This window comes from Eulemur rufifrons, chromosome 2 (assembly GCF_041146395.1).
Source record: "Eulemur rufifrons isolate Redbay chromosome 2, OSU_ERuf_1, whole genome shotgun sequence".
Classification (NCBI taxonomy): domain Eukaryota; kingdom Metazoa; phylum Chordata; class Mammalia; order Primates; family Lemuridae; genus Eulemur; species Eulemur rufifrons.
Genome location: NC_090984.1, coordinates 43,943,867 through 43,965,633, shown reverse-complemented (window position 1 = coordinate 43,965,633; position 21,767 = coordinate 43,943,867). Strand labels below are relative to the sequence as shown.

At 38.1% G+C, this 21,767-nt stretch overlaps 2 protein-coding genes across 2 annotated transcripts in view; one reads left to right on the top strand and one right to left on the bottom strand.

The window, feature by feature from the left end:
• Positions 1–21,767, bottom strand: part of SHC4 (SHC adaptor protein 4) — a 109,443-nt gene that overhangs the window by 22,032 nt on the left and 65,644 nt on the right. The window contains exons 5-7 of the mRNA XM_069460199.1: positions 13,626–13,679; positions 9,119–9,170; positions 352–475 (exon numbers count right to left, since the gene is read on the bottom strand). Of these exons, the coding sequence (XP_069316300.1) occupies positions 352–475; positions 9,119–9,170; positions 13,626–13,679 (230 nt within the window). The remainder of the gene's footprint in view (positions 1–351; positions 476–9,118; positions 9,171–13,625; positions 13,680–21,767) is intronic.
• On the top strand, positions 17,103–18,794 carry EID1 (EP300 interacting inhibitor of differentiation 1). Its single transcript, XM_069460187.1, has one exon. The coding sequence runs from the start codon at positions 17,170–17,172 to the stop codon at positions 17,731–17,733; it is 564 nt and encodes a 187-aa protein (XP_069316288.1). The 5' UTR covers positions 17,103–17,169; the 3' UTR covers positions 17,734–18,794.

Sequence of the window (21,767 nt, the reverse complement as noted above, 5' to 3'; positions counted from 1 at the left end):
TTTCTTTTTTACTGATAGGCAAGGGATCTGGGGTTAAAACGAATTGGAGAAATTTGTTGATGTTTATTATTTTACGATTAAAACACTATTAATTCATAGCTCTGTCTAACACTAGAGAAACAGGGCTGGTCCCTTCTTTTCACGTCTCCTTTAATCTTGTTACAAAGCAAGGGGAAATATCTGAATAAATATGAATAGAGGAAAAATAGAACACGTCACTATTATTTTGTGCTGAAATTGTGGCTACTTGTAAGAAAAAAAATTACTAACTTCATTAATCGATTTTAAAATGCTGTATTAATTTTAAAAATATATATAGCAAGTCAAATAATTGTAGAACTCTTGTCTGACCTTTCACAAGAAGTATTCAAAGAAGGATTTTTCAAGTACTGTTTAAACCGGAGTTCAAAAGCCTGCCCTATGGTGCTTATGACATCTTGGGCCATCCCACTGCGGCATTCCAGTATGTGACAGGCTGCAAGAAGACATACAAAATAAATTATAATAACTCTCAGCAAGAGAAGATTATATAAAGTCAACATACTTCCAGAACGAGAACTGATAATTGAGCAGGTTTACGAACTCTCTTTAGCTTTGAAATGGTATAAAGAATACCTCATATTTCATATGAATCAAAGAGAAGAAACATATTCAAATGTTATATCTAAATATTTCAAAATACTTATAAATTTAGGTCTCAAGGCAGGTATGTCAGGTCTACATTTTTATAAAAATAGACTGATCTTGGCTATTAATGTGACTAATGTTTCGTGCTAGCTCGTGAATTCAGTACAGGAGATGCTTAGGGCACCATTCTGATGGGAAGATGAGGTTTGAGGTCTTTGCATGGTATGTTACAGAAGATGGAAAAAATACAACTTTCCAAACTGCCCCCTCCCAAAAGTGGGGAATGGGTTGCTGGTAAAGACAGGGGCTTTGGAATACCTTCTCCTCCAGCCACCCCTTTGCCCTGTCCTTGCTACCATAAAGCAGTGATAAGTGTGGCAATCCCCATCTTCAAATCCCACTAACGAACTATCTCCAGTAAGCATCAAAATCAAGATTTGGTGAAGATGTCATTATTAGAAAATATTAAAGTTTTTATTGGAAACTTTCTCTGAGAAGCAGTTACTGGGAGGGGGCTAGTTTTCACATGCAAAATAAACAAGATTAGGGGTGTGGCAGGCAGCGGACAGAATATCACAAGTAAATAAGTTAGCATATCTGCTGCTACCTAAAACAGGAGTTTGTGTTAGGGACTACAAATTAATCTCTCCACTATCCGTAGTATCGTTCTTGCCTTGGTTACAGTATGGCCTTACAATATGAAGATTTGATTGATCGCAGTTTCATAAGGATGACTTAGAGTCGTAAGTATGACTTAAAGATAGAGGCAATAAATCTCATGACAATTTAAAAAAAAAAAGGAACATTTGTATAGCTGGAAAAGTTGAGGGATGAGGAAAAGTTCAATAATGGTTTAATATACACAAGAATGTTATAAAAATTGTCGGCTATTCTCTGAGAATAGGAGAGAAAAAAGGCCATAAGTTTAAGGGAGTGCATGGAAAATTAGATTAAATGCCAGGGACAGCATCTTGGGTCTTGGAATTTTGAAACCAACATTGGAACACATTACTAAAAGGGATATCTGAGGAGAGGAGAGATAGCTGTGTTTGTGAAATGATTTAACTGTGTTAACTTGGAAGCATGATTTTATGTTTTGCATTGTCTTGGAAAGAATTTCACATTTATTTAAAGTAAAAGCAATTCATTCACATTTGACAGAATTTGTAGAGCTGATAGCAGTAAGTTATAACAGAATCTGTAACAGTGCTTCTTAGCCTTACATTGATAATCATCTCAAGGAATCTCAGATATTCTCATGTCAGAATTGATTTGTCTTTTATTTAAAGGATCTATATCTGAATACTTCTGGAAGGAGTGTGTGTGTGTGTGTGTGTGTGTGTGTGTCGGTATAGGCACACATGAGTATGCAGCGGTGGTGTGGTGGTATCATTAAATCAAACAATGCTAAGATGTCAAATCTCCAAAAGAATTATTTATCATTCTTATAAGGTTGACCCTTTCAAGTACAACTTGGATCCTGAAATAGACTTAGACGCCTACTCTAATTTTGAAAACCCAATTAAGAATATCTATTAATTTATATTCTTTCCACCAAAGGAAAATATTTGGTCTATCTTTAGACAGTCACTTCATGTTATCCTTATTTTTTCCCCTACAATAGCTTTACATGGGGTGACCAACACATGGCTGGTGTTCTAAAAATATTTATTGAATGAATAAATACTGATTTCCCTTAATCATATCAATATTTCTACCATATGAAGTTGTCTTTGATTTTTTTTGAAGTGGGACTTGCAGTGAGTCCTTACAATGGGTCATGTTCTTATAGCCACTGAGTAATATAAATGATTGCTTTGGTCATTTGTGGAAATAGTCTCCTCCTCCTGGCCAGACCTCATATCCTACAACCTCAAAGTGCCCTTGGAGATGTATCTTCCAGCTGAGCCAAGAGAAGTTGTGTTACAGTATAAGAAAAGGTAATTCACTTAAATTCTTTTCTTTTTAATCTCATAAATTCCTAGTCCAATTAAAAATGAAATCAAAATCAGAAGTCATATCAAAATAGAGACAAACATTTTTATAATTTTATTTTTTCTTAGGGTTAAGGAGATGTTGAGAGATAACGATGAGGAAGATAATAAAAGAAGCAGGAGATTCAAGCATGCACAAATAAATAAGAAAACCTGAATTGTACTTCCAATGAGAGAGATAAGAGAATAAGGACATTTAAAAGACCTCTGAAAAATTCAGATCTGAGTTCAAGTTCCAATTATGCCATCATCCGTGTGATCCTGAACAAGTTAAGGCATGTGGGCACACAGGAATAAATGAGTCAACCAAACACATCAACCAGCCTCTACCACTTTTAGCACATTTCTAAAATGTTTTATTGAACTCAACTTTTCTAATTCTAATCATTTGAGGTTTTGGTCTTGTTCATGGGCTGACGCTACTAACATAATCTGTTTTGCTTTGGACAACCCTGTTACTGCTATATTACTTTCTTTCTTTTTTTTACTTTTTTCTTTCTTTTCTTTTTCTTTTTTGTTTTTGCTTTTTTGGGTTTTTCTACAGACAGAGTCTGGCTATGTTGCCCAAGCTGGACTCAAACTCCTGGCCTCAAGCGATCATCCTGCCTCAGCCTCCTGAGTAGCTGGGACTACAGGCATGTGCCACGGCGCCCAGCTTGAGAAGATTAAACAGAAAGAAAAGAAAAAATAGTAGCGCCTGTCTCTCTCCAGGGAAGAAGCAACACTGGACAAATAAGCTGACCCTGTGCAGATGTTTTGCCCAGTCTCACCACCTTCAAGGAACACACGTATTTTGATATTTCTATTGTTGCCACTCACAGACATGCTGCTCGGGTTCTCAGATCAACCACCAGATGGTGCTGTGGGATCATAGCAGGGAGAAACAAGCTCAAAGAAGGAAGCCAGGAGTCGGTCACCAGGTGGTAGTGCATGTACTTTATAATCATAAACATAAATATAAATAAATGGATTCATTTCGGTTGGTTTATGTGGTTTTTTAAAAATTTTCTTCAGAGACTCAGAATCATGGCCTTCCTATATCCGGGTAGCCCATGGTTAATAGCGGCCTCTTCACAGACTTGATTCAGAGAAAATATTAAAATCTTCCTGGACTGCTACACGTTTGGAGTAAGAGAATATGAATTTTCTCATTTACAGAAATTACAGGGGCAGGCTGTGTTAGTCACTAAGTAAATTCAAAACGTTCTTACTGGAACTTACCTTTTCTACAGAAAAGGCCTTTTATAAAATAAGGTGTCCACGATTGGGTCCTAGCCAAGATGGGGGAAGTGGCAACTGCCCCTATGTGAATGCAGTATTGCTCAGAGTGAATCAAGCACACTTGGGACAGAGGGAACATTCAGGATTATCAGCAGGAAGCCTGGTCTCCTCCGCCCGTCTCCACTCCTGACAGCCAAACTCTCCTCATCCCGGCAGTCTGGTTTCTGTCTTCCCCAGTTCACAGAAATTGGGCTTTCCAGGCTACCACTGGACTGAATGGCATTTTCCCACCTTCATTCCCCTTAACTCCTTTCAGTGTGTGACCATCCGTGATGTCTCCTTCTGGAGAAATTGCTCTTTCTCCTTAAGTAATACTCATCTCCTGATTTCCCCCTCTCCTCCTGACTACTTCTCTGGCACGTACTGTCTCCTTCCACTGTTCCCACTGCCTGAAATCCTTAGCCCTCTTCCCTCTGGGTTCTGCTAAGAAGCTGCAGTTTTTCCAAACCTGCACCTGCAGGCCCACGGCCTGCCGCCCTCTCCCTCTCTCTCTCGGATCCACTCCCTGGGCGTCTCCTGTCTGCCACTTGCCCTGGATGAACCAAACTCCCTAGGTAACTCCATAACATTGCCTTTCTGGTTTCACTACTTTTTTATTTATTCAAGGACTTAGACCTTTTTTCTTTTCATAAATGTATTATAATAAATATTCGTTGTAAGAATTTTAGAAAATATAAAGGCACCAAGAAGAAATAAAAATTTACACAAAATCCCACTGTCCAGGGGTAACCACTATGAACATTTTGGTATGTATCTTTCTAATATTTTTTTCTCTGTATATTTATCCCCCCAGCCAAAATTACCTGGCATCATACTATATACACCAGGGGTGGGGAAACTGTGGCCTTGGGGCCACATGTGACCTTCTGGATCCTTGAGTGCAGCCTTTGGATTGAATCCAAATTTTACAGAACAAATCCTTTTAATAAAGGGATTTGTTATGTGAAGTTTGGATTCAGTTGAGGGGCTGCACTTGGGGATCTGGAGGGCCACATGTGGCCTTGAGGCCTCAATGCTTCAGAATCTGCTGTTTGTGCTTAATAGCTTCATGAATATTTTCCAGATGTCACTAATTCTTCTGTTACACTAGTTTTAATTGCTGCATAGTAGTACATTCTATGGATTCATTTACATAATTTGTTATTTACGAATATTGCATTAATTTTATTCATTGCTATTATATAAATAATATATTGCTTATTCTTTGTGAATGTCCTAATTATTTCCTCTGAAGTAAAATTGCTGGCTCAAAGGCATTTACATTTTTAAGACTTTTGATGCAAATTGTCAAAGTGCTCTCCAAAATGATGGAATTTATGCTTTTATCAGCAGTGTTCAAGGGTAACTACTACTCTAAACTACATTTTATATTTTTTGATGTTTGAAATTTGAAGATAAAATATAGTGTTTAATTATAATGTGTGTGTCTTTGCTAGTGAGGCTAAACTTGTATTATTTTTCAAATGTTTCTTGGTGCCTTGTAATGTTCTTTTGTAAAGGTGTGCTTAAGACTGGAATCAGTCCACTCATTTACTGGCTGGGTAACCTTAGGAAAACCACCTTACGCTCCAGTATTTTCTTCTATAAAAAAGGATTAATATTATCATCTACCTCCTAGGTTGTTGTGAGGGTGAAATGGGGTAATGCAGACAAAGTTCCCCTGACAATGCCTGGCATAGGGTGAGCATGCAATAAACAGTAGCTGTTTTTCTTTGCCCTATTTCTCTACTGGGTGGTTTGTATTTTTCCTATTTATAAGAATTGCTGCTCTTTTAGTGCCAATATCACTCCAAAACACACAGGAAAATAATAGCAATTGCTACCATTTATTGGGTACTTACTATAAGCCAAGCAGTGAGATATTTGCATTGCATGCAATATCTCATTAAATCCTCAGGAACCTGATTCCTATTTCTTCAATAACCCTCATATCTAAATAGTCTTCAAGCACTAGTAGTTCACAACTTTGGTCCCAACTGTCCCTTTGTCCTCCAGTGTAGTTTAAAACATTAACACCTCTGCTTGGGACTTATGAGATGTCCTCTGAATTGCACTCTACAATTCCAGACTGCTTTTCTGCCTTCCAATATCACTCTTACAGACACAATGGCCAAAAAATTATCATTTTATAATTTCAGCAGAATGGCAGAAGCCAGAATAATTTTTATAAGGCTCAAAATCTTCGATGGCTCCCAGTGACCTACTGGCCAGCATTTGAAGTCCTCCACGATCTGTTTCTGGTCTCTCTTTTTGGCCATGACTCCCCTACTTGTACCTCTTACCCCTCTCTGCAACCCCACCTTTCCACAACACTCACAACAACCAAACATGGCCCTAAGCTCTCATTACACTGCTGTTTCACCTGTGCCTTTATTCATTCATCCCACACATCCTGGCTAAGCATCTACAACGTTCCAGGCACTATTCTCTAGGCACCCTTCTTCTCCGTGCACATCTTATGGGTTATGTTTATCCCTTCCACTAAATGATGAGCCCATGGTGGCCAGAAATTATTTTCCTTCCATAATGATTAGCTCACCCCTTGTAATTAGGATGTAATTAATAATTATGTTCGGTCTCAAAAGCTGTGTCATTACCTCTTTGCAGGTACTTTGAGTCTGAGGGCTCAGGTGAGGGGGGAAGATTCAACACTAGAGGGGTGTGCAAGCCAGGAATATGTTGAGAACACGGTGGCTTCTCACAGATTTTTATAACCAAGATAAACAAGAGAGGAGGCAAGGGGACAGGAAAAGGAAGAATAAGTGACGAAGAGATACTACCTTTTAAATCCAAGAAAACTACCCTGTGTTTCTAAGTTATCTATTAACTCAGATAGGCCTGTTTTCCTAAAAGGAAAGAAAGATGAAATAACTGAGGAAAGACAATTATGCTCTCCATGTGTTATCTCAGTGTTTGTTCCAACACCACCAGGAAGTAGATGTTATTATTCCCACTTAAAAGACAAAGAAACTGAGGTTTGAGAATGTTAAATAATCTGCCTAATGTCATATAGTGAGATGGAGGAAGAACCATGATTCCAACCTAGTCTTTCTGACTCTAGCATTGACCTTATTTTCTATACACAGGCTGATGACTAAAGAAAAAAAAACCCTGAAACCTCTATTTGGACTGTTTCTATCCCTCAAATCCCCCCATGACCTCAGTTCTCATGAGCGCCTCCCCAAAATCCCCAAGCCAGGACACCCATGGATTCCTACAAGCAAGCTTGGCTTTGACAAACTACTCAGGTACCAGAACGGGGCCTTTCAAAATGACTGTGCTGCATAATTTTCTCTGCCTCTCTTGTTTCACTTTAGCAAAAGGGGAGGTTTGCAAGCACGAGGATCCTTCTTGTGCATTACTCTTGGCAACCACATTAATCTTTGAACTCACCACCATTTACTCAAGAGCAATGACACGATATTCAGAGATATTCAGTGACTGATGGCAAAGTCACTAAACCTCTAGATTTCCTGATGTATTTTTTTCCATCCTTTCACCCTGTCCTTTTCATGTTAAAAGAAAAAGCTTTATTGTTCAGAGGACTTCCCCAAAATAGCAAGAAGTTATGCTTTAGGGAAATCCAGGCAGGGATTAAAAGAAGTTGCTCTTTTCTGGTATCCTTTGTTGTGCTCTGTTCCTACACCCCCACTGCACCTTCACTAGTTCCTGTCTCTCCTACCCACTCTTTGATCATTATCCACGATCATTATTCAGTTTAGAGTGAGCCAATTTTAAGAGCACTTCATAGCATTTGTCTCCCGTTCCTTCCCTTCCATCTCATTGCATCTTATTTTGGCAAGCACGTACCGAGCATCTACTACGTGCCAGGCTCTGTGCCAGCAGCTGGTCCTCATTTCATTTCTGAGAATCACAATACCTTCCAAAAGGATCTCCTGCCTTAATTTTCTCCATGAATCAATCCGTTTACTACATCCTGCTGCCAAATCAATCTGTCTAAACTCTGCTTTTTTGAACAGTACTCTCCACACATTTACCCACAGGATTAAATCCCTACTTATTAGCTCTCTTCTGTCTGCCCTCTAGATGCCTTTTAGACTTTTTCCTTCCTCCATGTACATTGTGAAGTCTAGTGTGTGCTATTCATTTGCTCTCCAGCACGTTGTGTGCATTTCCACAGCTCTTTGAATTTTGAAATCCCACTCCACTCCCCACATTAATAAATGTTCTGGGGCAAACTCCATCCCTGGGGTGGCAGAAAATGCCAACCAACCAATAGGTTCTAGCTAAGGAGGAGAACCAGCCTAACACTCATCCCTAAGAGAAGTCTGTCTCAGAGTTAGGGATGAGAAGCAACGCTAACCACGTCTGTCTAGAGAGATCTAACTACCTAAGCAACCTCAAGCCCAAGACCCAAAGCATGGCTGGGAGATGAGTTGCCTTGGCAACCTTGCTTAAATCCTGGGACAAGAATTCCAATCAACTCATTCTTCCATTCACTCTGTCAGTCAACAAGATAGTTTTTGAGCATCACCTATGGCTAGCCATTGTGATGAGTGCTGAGGGAACAACAGTGAGTAGAGAAACAGGTTCCTGCCCTCATGGAACTTTCAGCTCAGTAGAAAGGACACATTAAACACATCAGCAAGTGCAAGGACTACATAAAATAATAAAAATGTGGAATAGGTGTCGATGAGAAGAGAAATAAAAGTGCTATGATGCAGCAGAGTGGGTTATAGTACGGGAGATACGAGGTGCTACCAGTCAAAGAAGGTCTCTCTGAGGTAGAGACATTTAAGCTGAAATCCAAAAGATGAAAAGAAGCCAAACACTCAAAGTGACATTCCAGGTTTTTAAACAGCAAGTGCACAGGTTCAAAACACACACACACACACACACACACACACACACACTTCTCAAGGCCAATGCAGGCTTGGGGTCTTCATTTGTCCACTGGGGATGTGGCAGCCATCCGTTTCTATCATATCCCAAACAGCTTCTCTTTTAAGTACACAAATAGAAAAGCCTTTTGGTTTGTGGATCTCTCAGATGATTTAAATCTCACCTACATATTTTTTTCTACTTTGCTCTGCTACCAAGGCTATTTATTTCCAACTCAAATTTGCATAATATTTTGAGAATCCAATGTAGCACTCTAGTGATACTCACCACTCTGTATATTGAAAATCACTCTTTGTTGCTTTTTAAAGCTGGTATATCAGCTCTTAAAAAAAACTAGAAGTTGATTTCCATACCTCGTTGATTAACTGGATCTTTAGCTACGTAGGCAACATAGTCTGTAGTATCCTATAAAAAAAGGGAAAATGCATTTAAAACCAATGAATGGTACTGTTGAAAGAGAAGAGTGCATTTAGGACATGATATTGAGGCAAGGACTTAAACATGAATGTTTTTATTTAAAGAGAAAAGGAAAGCACTGTAAAAGGAACATAAACAAATATACACTGTATAGCTTAACAATCGTAGAGTCCACATTCTCTGTTCCTTGGGGAAAGAAATTGAAGATTAGAAATTTAGAGGCAGACTGTGTCATTAAGAAAAATAGTGAATGCAGATAGGGAATAAGTTAGGCCACATTCTTTAAAAATGGCCATGGACTGTGACTCTCTCCTGCGTTGAAAATTGAAATGTCAGGGATTATGCCATCACAAAGGTGTCACAAACTAGGAATGTGGCATCCTGATTTCCCTGTTGTCCAAATAGATACCATATATATCAGAAAATAAGTTGACTAGAGAGACACGTTGGGTTTTGTGGTTATTAGCTTGCTTGGGTGTTGAGTAAGTTAACTCAAAAAAACAATAAATCAAAAATACAAGGCCTTTATTTGATCAATATGTAGAAAGGAAAAGCCATTTGTTAAAAAAAAAAAAAAAAAAAAAGAAGGCCGGGCGTGGTGGCTCACGCCTGTAATCCTAGCACTCTGGGAGGCCGAGGTGGGCGGATCGTTTGAGCTCAGGAGTTCGAGACCAGCCTGAGCAAGAGCGAGACCCCATCTCTACTAAAAATAGAAAGAAATTATATGGACAGCTAAAGATATATACAGAAAAAATTAGCCGGGCATGGTGGTGCATGCCTGTAGTCCCAGCTACTCGGGAGGCTGAGACAGGAGGATCGCTTGAGCTCAGGAGTTTGAGGTTGCTGTGAGCTAGGCTGACGCCACGGCACTCACTCTAGCCTGGGCAACAGAGTGAGACTCTGTCTCAAAAAAAAAAAAAAAAAAAAAAAAAGAGAACCCATGAAAAACTTAAGTTCAAAAAGAGATGTGCTGCTGACTTTGTGAAAACAAACAAAATGCCACTTGGTAATTCCAGCCTTTATTGAAAACATTAAGCTGATGAATGATAAGATTTTAATAATTAAAGATGCTTTTTGTTATCTCAGGTCGCAGGAAAAAAAACATACACACATACAACGCCATTTGCAGATTAGAGGTATGACTCTCTAGAGGGAAGATGCAATCAACCGGCAGGAAATAAAAGCCCATGTTTGTGATACCCTCAAGGACAATCTTAATAACCCACAGTGAATCATACCGGAAGCATATCTCCGGGTCAGCATAACTTGTCTTGGGTTATTTTAAAAAGAATAACACACACTTAAGTAAATTTCTCTCATACAAAAAGAAAAAAGGTTTGAAATATCTTTTAAATAAATAAGGCCATATCTATGGGCTTTGTTTTATATTCAACTTAGAAAAAAAGTCACTATTGCTAGGGAGTTTGCCACTCTTACTAAAATTGAAGAGTGCTATGCTGCCTGGCATATGGGATGTTGGGAAAGAGGCCACGGGACCTCCCCAGACCTGCTTACTCACCTTCAGAACAGTCTCCAACATCCTTATAGTTCCAAAATTCTATAAATGTAGATATTTGGGATAATATACAGACTGCTAAAAGTAAAGCACTAATAACAGGGGAAAATATTTTTAAATGTATTTAATTTTTGACATACAATGCATTTTTACATGGAGAAAGCATATATAACTATAGAAGCATTACCAACAACTGTCTTCAGGGCTGATAGGAGGAAGATACATAAATGGGTTTTGACAAGAAAGTAAAGATAAGGGTGAGCAAAGGCCAGGGGGTGAGGAAGAATACTCATTATTTTGGAAATTTTGGAGGAAATCTGGTAAAAAGAAGATTGCTATGTTGGTCTAGAGAGACTTTGAACTCAGCTTCTCACCCTCTGCAATCAGTTAGCTGTGAAGCTGGAAATTGTCTTAGTGAGTATCCTAAAACAAGATGAAGATGTGTTGGTGACAGTGGTAACAGCTACTACCTCTTGTGACTGTGTGGCAGGTGCTGTGCCACCACTTGACACGCATCATTTCACTTCATTCTAGGGATTCCTCATTTACATACGAGAACCCTGAAGCTTAGAGCTGTTACATAAGTCAAGTCTTCAAGTCTCCAAGGCCTGGCACTAAACCATGCTTCCTCCCCGACCTGAGGGTCAAACTTCACTGAGACAATTTCTAATGCCAATGCTTAAGGTGGCTCCAAATTTCTATTTTAAATTTGAATCAATAGGCTTTCTCTCCACCTGCAGAGAGCACAGGGGTCCCACTCAATTCAGGAGGTCCAAACTTTCCCACAGGGGCTACAAATTCTTTACCATTTGTTTTTGGTAGGAGCAGTGCTTTGGTGAGTTGAAAGAACTAAAGGCACGTGAAGACAGTATGAAAAGAAATAAGATTCTGGAGAACAATACAGAAATCACACAGGGCACATCTAGGGTATATGAGGGTTTGCACACCAGTCCTAAAATGATGGCAACTCTTGAAACTTAAAAAGGAAAAATTTATGGCAAACACCAATAATTATTTTTCACACTACACTTACAGAGCACTACTTTAAATCTCCTAAGTATTTGAGTTCCTCTATGGATGACCAAGCTATAATGGGTTAGGAAGGAAAGAGACAATGCTCGCCTTTTTCACCTGGATTTAGTTGACCCTCTCTGCTACCCAACCTTTGGTGTCGATGTTGAAGCCAGAGTACAGAAGGCTGGATGGATTGGCATCCAGATCTACTACGGGACTCACGAAGCAGCTACTACTAGGCACCATACACTCTGCATGCCCCTGTTTGCTAGTGAATCCACAATTAGCCATCTGTGGAGTTTTCCTGGGGAAAAAGTGGAGCTCTTCAAATTTGGTTTACTTTTAATTCGTGGCATCATGAAACTAACATAGTCATTTGAAAATAACTACACCCAAGGCTAAAAAGCAAGGAAGTAGTGAAGCCTAAGGGAAAACTGAGTATCCATTAATAAAAGAAAAAAAAAACACAATGATTTGAAACTAAAGGCTGCTTTTCTTTCATATGCTTCAAAGACATTCTGAAGGCAGTTTGTTTTGGTTTGACGTGCTTAAATACTTTGAGTTACTGGTAGCCAATGTGAAGACAAGTAATTATTGAAGTATTTTTAAGAATAGGCTAATTTAAATAGAATTTAGCTATATATTTTACACACAAGAAACTTACACCAACACCAGAGTGCAGTAACTTGCTTAAATGTTTTAGATATCAGTAAATGAAGCAATGATTACACACACTGACTTCAGAACTTTATTTCCTTTTAGGATACACAATTACTTTTTTTCCCTTTTAAATATTTAGCATAGAGTTCAAGACAAATCAAAACTTTGCAGCTATACCAGCCGACACATTTAGTGTTTACCGCCCTTCATACCTCTCTTGGGTTTCTGAGTTATGTGTTCTATAATTTATGACTCTAAATTTTATTCCTCAATTAGAAGTGAGAAACTAAATGTGGTAGGTAGAAAAAAAATCAACTGTTAAACTGGATTTTACTGCCTCATTTTTGAAGGATATAATCTTTAATTATGAATATAGTTAATATAATTAATATAATCTTTATTAATACTTTGCAGAAAAGTAGGTAATACATTCTGGGCAAGAAAAAGGTCTGTGTATGTTCCCCATAGGTTTCCTTGATGTTACTGAAGTTTAAGCATTATGGAAGTCGTACTCTGCCCTCTTGTAACCTTCCATATGTTTATAGGTACAAGACAAAGACCCATAATGTCACAGAGGAGCAAAATTGTCCTTCTATCCCCTCAGTTTAAATAGATTTGCTTCTTGCTCACTCAGAAGCCCCCTAGCTTCAGTGTCCCTCTCCTTTTGCCCTAGTCCAGGAATGTTGCAGTAGAGTCAAGGAATGACACACCACACTGCAAAGTAACCTTGAAAAGAGAGTCTTGCACAATTTGTGGGTAATGAGCACTATGTGGTCTCTTGGTAGAGAGGAACTGCAAGTTCTCTCTCCCCAGATGAGGGCTCCCTCCATGAGTTTCTGCAACCCTGGTTGCTCATTCTAGATTAGACTTAGTCGCCTTAGTTGATATACCAAGTCTAATTGATTAGTAGAGTTCTGCCTGGAACTCTGTGTTGAGAAGAGTTCTGGGGGAGGACTGGCAGCACATTTATGACATGCTTGCTTTCTATGGCCTAGATGTTATCAACAAGAAGCTTATCAGATGATAGCTCCATGGCTGATAACACCATGGAGTATTATTAGCTCATCTACTAATCCAAATATTTTTAAATTCAGTGACAGGAAATATTTTGTCCAAACTAAATTTTTGATGACCTGCTACATGTAGCTATTCACAAAAGACAATACGTTTGGGAAAGACATGGTAAAGCTAATATGCTTTACATGGAAGTTCTTTTAACTCTTACAAATAGATTTTTTATGAACTATACTTACAGGATCCCCTCCAGAGGCAAATGAAATAGACTGCATATGATGATTTGCGATAATCTGAAAAACATAAAGTAAACATGGATGCTGCTATAAATTATCATTCCCAGGTGTATATATAGTTTAACGGTAATAGACACATTTGTTTGGTTTTTGCCTGCTCAACATCCCTTTGGAAATCAGCCCATCCACATTCTATAATAATCTCATTTAATCCATGAGGTTCAGGTGGGACTGACATGCCCATCTCACTGCCCCTCCTTGCCCAGGTGGACACATGATCCAGATTTAGCTAATGAGAAAATACCATCTCTCTGGATTCAGCAGAGCCAATTAGTGTCTTTTAGGAGGAACTAAGATGGATAATAAGAGAAAAAGCATCTCTGTCTGCCATTAAAGATCATATAAGTCCAAAGCTTCTGGGGGCCATCTTTTGCTGCCATGTGGGAAGTCTGCTAGAATATGAAGCTTTCCTCTAAACAAAATCAGAGCTGAGAGCTAAAAATAGAACAGAAAGTCTGGTGGTAACATTTGTTTCATCACTTTAACCAACACATTTCACCCTCTCCATTTATATATTTTTTTCTATTTATTTATTTTGCATAAGTCAGTTTCAATTTGGTTTCAGTCATTCACCCCCAAAAGTATCCTGACTAATGCACTGATATTAAGATTTCCGATATGAAGTAAGAATAGTCAAGTGAACTGTCTCTTCTGCTTGAGATTCTAGGATTACTTGTTTGGAAACCATAGCATAATGACCAATTTCCAGAGATGTATTTGTCATACTGTTTTAAAGGTTCATTAAAACACCCATTATGCACCTATTGACAAATCACCTTTTCAGAAATGTGTGACAATCTACTAAACTGCTCATATAAGATGACCAAGCAATTCTACTCTTAGATATATATCCAGCAGAACTGTGTAAATATGTGCAACAAAAGATATTCTCAAGAAAGATAATAACTGCCTTGTTCATAATGGCCCTAAATTGGAAACAATCCCAATGATGACTATTTTGACACCCAGTGGCATACTACATAGCAACAACCTGTTTGTTGAGTATAAGAAGCCAAACACAAAGAATATATATGCACGGTTTAATTTATATAAATTTTAAAAACAGGCAAAATTATTTTATTGTATTTGAAGTTAAGATAGTGGTTACTTCTGGGGCACAGGAAGAGAAAGAAAATAGTTTTCTGGGTTACAGCAAATGATATTTTTTTGATAAGGGTAGTGGTTATATAACTATATTCATTCCGTGATAATTAACCAAGCTATACACTTACTATTTGTGTACTTTTCTATATTTGTATTTCAGTAAAACAAAATCAATATACAAAGACCAATGTCATTCTCATATATCAACAATAGCCAATTAGACACTGTATTGGGGGTGGTACATTTTATAAGTATAAAACTAGTAAGAATCATGTAATGGTTTTTGGAAAACTTCAATGAAGGGTATAAATAAGACCTGAACAAGTAGAAAGATATGTATCACCTTTATGGATGAGAAAACAGTATTATAAAGATGTCAGTTTTCCCCCAAATTAATCTACAAATTCCATGCAATTCCAATAAAAACATTACCAATGTCATTCGTAGAACTTTTCAAGCTGCTTCTAAAATTCATATGGAAGAATAAATGTGCAAAGAGAGCTAAAGAAACTTTTAAAAGAATAGTTAAATTTTCTTTAATCAAATAGCAAGACATATTATAAAGGCATATTCAAGATGCTTCTACAATTCATATGGAAGAATAAATGTGTAAGAAAAGCTAAGGTAATTTTTTAAAGAACAAAGTCAAGATTTGCCTTATCAGATAGCAAGACATTACAAAACTATAGAAATTCATAAGAACACAAAGTTTAAAAACAGATTCCTGTATTCATGGACTTAGTCTATGATAAATGTGGCACCAAGTGGCAGAAAAAAAAGGACAGTTAATTAAATTAGCGGGGTTGGCTGATGTAGATACTATATGGAAGATATAAATAAATCCTGTTCTCATATTATTTATATAAATGTTTGCCTCATAAAAGACCTACAAAAGCATTAGAAGGCAGATAAAAGATTGTATCTCTGATTTTTGAAGTAGGAAAATCCATCTTAGTAGTCAGAAAAAACAGACATACAGAAAAAAATTCAAATGTGATTACATAAAAACTAATTTTAAAACTTGTATAAGACTCCTCAAACAGGACGAACATTCGAGATGTCTGTAGGAATAGCTAGAATTTAAAAAAAAAAAGGGCAAACAACAACAGGCGTGGAGAATACATCTGTAACATGAAAAACAAACCATTCATATGCAGCTTATCAGGAATTCCTAGTAATCAATAAGAAAAAGAAACTCCAAATAAGACCAGTTAATTCACAGAAGGAATACAAATATTTGGTAAACATACTGAAAGATTAATCAATCTCCAAGAAATCAAAGCTACGGAACATAAAACAAGATACTATAAAATTGATAAAATCATTAAAGTTCAACAAAACCGTGCAGGCGTGGGTATTCTCAAACTGCTGGCTACAGCTTAAATTTGTACAGCAACTTTGGAGAGCAATTTATTTAAACTAAAGTATGCATACCCTACGATTCCACCTTTCCACTTCTAGGTATTTATTCTAGAAAAACACTGGCACATGCGGCTGTTCCTTTACACATAGTTTATAATATCAAAAAACTAGAAATTATTTGTTCATGGTTAGGTCAACTATAGTATATTTACACAAATGAAATTATGTATCTATTATATATATATTGTTTGAGCTTTTTTTTAAGCAGAAGTTACATAAAATATGTAAAAAAAAACCCCACAAAATAGTATTTTGCCACGAGTACATAAAGATCCATGTAAATGGAAACAAAAAAGATTTAAAGAATACAAACCAAACTGATAATAATGGCAAGTTACCTCCTGGGAAAAGAAATGAGACCAAATATTTATTCACTATAACTTAAAAAAAAAAAAAGGATAATATGCCTGTTATTTGTCAATTTAACATTTTTTAAATGACGAAAATAAAAGAGTAGAATGAATTGGTTTTTAATATGCTGATCTGCGGTTGCGGATATTGTCTGGTTCTAGGTCATCAGCGCATAAATAAAAGGTAATTAATTAGAACGTTGGAGCAGATGCGAGTGCCTGGGGAAGGAGGAGGAGGGGAGGAGGGTGAAGAGGAGGAGGAGTACTAAGTGGTGTTACAGAAGCTACGTAAGGTATTTTACAGTTTATAGCATCATAAGCAGCAATACAGTTAAGTAATGCAGGGACTAAGTTATGCTTTTACATGAAGTGTCTAGATTTAAAGTTCGAATCGATGGACACGCAGCCCACCGAGCCACGCTAACGTTCCCCGAGGAACATTGAGCGCCGCCCGCCATAGTGGCCCGCCAAGCCCGAAGCGGTGCTTGAGGGACACGCATGCGCGCAGGGTTACGCAAGCGCGCGGCGTTTGCGCAAGCGCAAAACTGCGCAGCGGCGTAGCTCCTATCTTGCTGAAAACGCTTTCCTAGAGAGGTTGAGCAGTTTGCACAATGTCGGAAATGGCTGAGCTGTCCGAGCTGTATGAAGAGAGCAGTGACCTGCAGATGGATGTGATGCCTGGCGAGGGTGACCTTCCGCAGATGGAGGTAGGCAGCGGGAGCCGAGACCCATCCCTGCGTCCCTCCCGCAACGGGGCCCCGCCACTGCTTGAGGAGGAAGGCCCAATGGAGGAGGAGGCGGCCCAGCCAATGGCGGCGCCCGCGGGGAAACGGGGCCTTGCTAACGGGCCCAACCCCGGGGGGCAGCCGGGCCCAGACTTCGAGAGCGAGGACGAGGGCGAGGAATTTGATGACTGGGAGGACGACTACGACTATCCGGAAGAGGAGCAGCTGAGTGGTGCCGGCTACAGAGTATCAGCGGCCCTTGAAGAAGCCAACAAGATGTTTCTGAGAACATCCAGAGCAAGAGAAGCAGCCCTGGATGGCGGGTTTCAGATGCATTACGAGAAGACCCCGTTTGATCAGTTAGCTTTTATCGAAGAGCTTTTTTCACTTATGGTCGTCAATCGTCTGACCGAAGAACTCGGCTGTGATGAAATTATTGATAGAGAGTAGTTGAATGCTGTTAAAAGAGGAGGAAACTACTTGAGGAGAGACCCAACTTTCCACTATCTTTTGGGTTCATTCCAAATAGTCCTATGCCAGTGAAAAACTTGATCTTCAAAAAAAGAGTTTTTGTGTTTCAGAATAGAAGACAATAGGACAGTGACTGCACAGTTGTGAAAAAGGAAGAGGATCATTGAAGAAAAAGAATCTTAAGGACTGTTGAAATCTGTTCTCAAGAATGTCCTGAAGCATCTGTGGCTTTGACTTTGTTATTGATCCAGATTATTTTCCTTAATTTGGGGAAAATGTATTTGTTTCTCTGTAAAGGTGGTTTTGCAAGAGTTAGTCATGACCAAGACAAGCTACCAATACAAGAGCCCACTGACACTAGTTAATGAGAAAAAAATATATCCGAATAGGACACAAGGTATCTTTTAAGTTGTTTGGACTGAAAGCCTGTTAAGAAAACTGAAAATTCCACTTTGTGATCTACTCAAGCACTAGTTAGCAAAAGCTAAATTTTTAGTGTAAGATAAATTGAGTATTCTTCATTATCCCAAAAGGATGAATAAACTCAAAAATTTGTATTACATGTGTTATATCTTAAAATGTGTTTCCAGAAGCATCTGAAATTTTGTACATGTTTCTTGATCTTTTATAAAGATACTGTGATCTATAATTAGAGAAAATCCATTGTCATGACTTTTTCAAAGTCAAAAATTAAGACATCCCGAAAGTTTCCAATCTACACATTAAAATGTAAGTGAAAGTACAAAGAAAACAATTTCTCACACCTTGTATACTAGAGAAATTTTGTTTTGCTCACTCTCTTTCTCATTTAACTTGACAGGTGAAAGACTTTAGTTGAACTTCATATTGTAAGAACTGTTAGTGAAAATTGTCAAGTAAAAGGAAGGCCCTATATCTAAAAAGACTTTATGAACAATTATGCTGTCAACCTTTAAGAGTTTTAAACCTGCCCAGGAATTCACCTCAGTATCTGAAGTTTCTCTCTGTCTCCTCCTCTAATTAATCTTGTTATTCGTTATGCACCAGCATTGGAGATAATAAAATTTCTTGTTCTGTGTAATTTGTTTGGCTAATAGTATTGCATATACACTTTCTCCATATACTACTTTTTATTGTATGTATTGCAACCACTTTATGATTTAAACTTAACCAGTATTTATAAGGGGAAATGATCTAGCTTCAAATACCTGATTTACAAATTAATTTCTGGAACTTAATAAGTTATTGTCTGTAAGAATTTGTCAACTAGGAAAACCTGTCCCATCAATGAGCATGTTGCTGTGGTTATTTTATTAAGATGCTGAAGTTCTATGAGAGTAATAATCACATCAGAAGGCTATGCTCAGCAAAATGAGCATATATCAGCAGGTTTTATGACGAGTAAAAAGGTTCCAAATGCTGCTCCATGACGGCAGTAAAGAATGTATACCCAAGGCAATAGGACAACTCAAAGCCTTATTTTACAGTCATCCTGTCTTTTGGTGGTGGCAGGGGGGAGGAATCTGTAAAAGATAGGACTGTACCTATCTTTTTAAAAAGATAAGTAAAAAAAGCAAGGATGATCATAATTGCTTAAAACACTAGCTTGGTTGGGAGAGAAAGGTGAAAAAACTAGACAGGAAGTAAAATGTTGGCACTTAAAACATCTTAATCCTGCCACCTCTCCCGTATCTCACCTCTTCCATTGCTTTCTCAAATAGCTTGTAGCTGCAGTCCCCTGAGTCCATGGATAATTAATTGCATGTGCAGTGGAAAATAACTACTCATGGGGGAAGGGAGAATGCAGTGCACAATAAACTGGCCAGTTGCATTTATCTCCAGATAAAAATGCCAGGAAAGATAAATTCAAAAAAATCTGAGGTTTACAAACTAGGAGGTTTGTAACTGTTTGTTATTGTTCCTCTCTGGGAGGGAGCTTTTGGGAGGGGGTAAAAATCACTCCCTGTTGCATTTGAAGGCTCATCTTGGAAAACCCTGGGCTATGCAACTGACTCTAAAGGTTTGGTAGTCTTAAAAATACCCAGTAAACTGAAATTAGTGTCTATACTTACTGAAGATAGAATATTGTAACATTTTAACACTCCTTTTAGCTGTATGAAATCACTTACATTTCTTTTAATTGTTACAGTTATCACAGACTGGAACCAGACTGCTTGATTCAAATCTGGGCTCCACTTACTAGCTCAGTACTGGGTAAATTACTTAATCTCTCTGGTTCACGTTCTAAACTGAAAATAGGGATAATTGGATGTACCTTACAAATTGTGAGGATTAAATGAAGATGTGTGTGTGTGTGTGTGTGTGTGTGCGTGCATGTGTGTATCCTCATTTAAAGGAACTAAAGTAAGGAGTCTAGGGAAATTCTAACACTGATTTTGCAACAGGAGGAGGAGATGTGGAGTGGGGATAGGGAATTTAAAGAAGTTTATAAACACATAGTGTGATGTGGGAGAGTTTTTCAGATCTATCCATATATATTATAAATGTTTGCCTAGATTACATATCCCACATTGGTGGCCTTCAGGCCACAGATCTATGTGGCTCATGCTTCTATTTAATATTTTACTTTTTAAATTAGAGACCAACATCTCAATACAGAGATGGCAGCTAAAAATCCAGATTGTCACTTTTTTTGTATTGATTTTTACAAAAGTGGAAGATCTGACTGCTCTTGACCTATATAGTCCTGCATGGCAAAAAAACACCTGATATACATATAGGGAACATAGTCTGTTTGCTAGGTTCCCCAGTGTTGTCTCTCTAACATGGAGGCCAAGTAGGATTTGCCATTTATCACTGGGCTTGCACCATTGTTTTTTCTTGTACCTGGACAGTTTGCATTACGTGTCTGGCCTCTAAATATCTGAAGTTGCCTCTCTTGGAAACTAAAGGATGTCTCCATGTTCTGCATATTTTACCTTATCTATTACCTTTCTGAATTCAGTCACTATTAGAGTTGGTGATAGTTGTAGAAATGAGTAAAGAATTAGTGGGAATGAAAGCTATCGCCACACTTTTGCTTAAGGCCCTAAAATACTACATTAAAGTATATCAAGAAAGTCTGTTGTTTGAATTTTAAAACAAGGAATACGCTTTCCCAAATGTATTTTCTCACCCCAAAATATGGTAATTTTAAAAACTTAACAAGCACTGTGTATTTACTATTTTATTTTCTGCCTCTGAAGGTCTATGAAACATTTTCTAGGAGTTAATTGTTATATTCTTAATGTTCTCAGTGACTAAAGATAAATGTGAACTATCTGACCCACAAATGCTGTCATCTATGAATATATCCATAAACCTAACCAGTTTATGTTTTCAATCCAAAGTATATCTTAGTAATTAAGTGGGAGTGGAGGGTGGGGAAGGCATTCGTATTTTTTTTTTATTTATTTATCTTAGAACTTCTAGGGGTAGCTTTCTTTAAGGAGTTAATTTATAAATCCATTTTTCATGCTATATCCATAAGGTCTCCTTTCTTCCCTGCTGCCTTCACCCTTTTAGTTGTCCTTCTCCTGGAACATACAAGTGAGTTGGAGCCTCCACTGTGGCATATCTCTTTCCCACACCCCCCAGCCATTTCCCCCAGGCCTACAGAATAGCTCGAAATAATTATTAAAAATCAGTCCTTGGGTCTGAGGTCAGTGAGATCGTAACTTTGGTCCTCACTCCAGCAGTGGGCTGGATACAACCCCATTCCACCACCAGTGCAGAAAAGATGTGGGCGACTCTCACAGGCACATCACTGCTATAGCTACTGGTGGTGAAAGCCATCCACTGTCCCTATTCTATTCTGCCTGAAAGATTATGGGTGTGTAGTAATATCAGCTCTGATTGCTGCGCCCTGAAAAAGGGTAGTGGAAGGGAAAGAGAGACTGAGAATAAACTATGTCCCACCACATACACCATAACCCTATTCTTCATAAATTTCCTATTCACGTCAGGCACCCCATGGAAAGGGCCATTTTAAAAAATGATCATCAGATTCTGTCACCATGATGACTCCAGCTTTG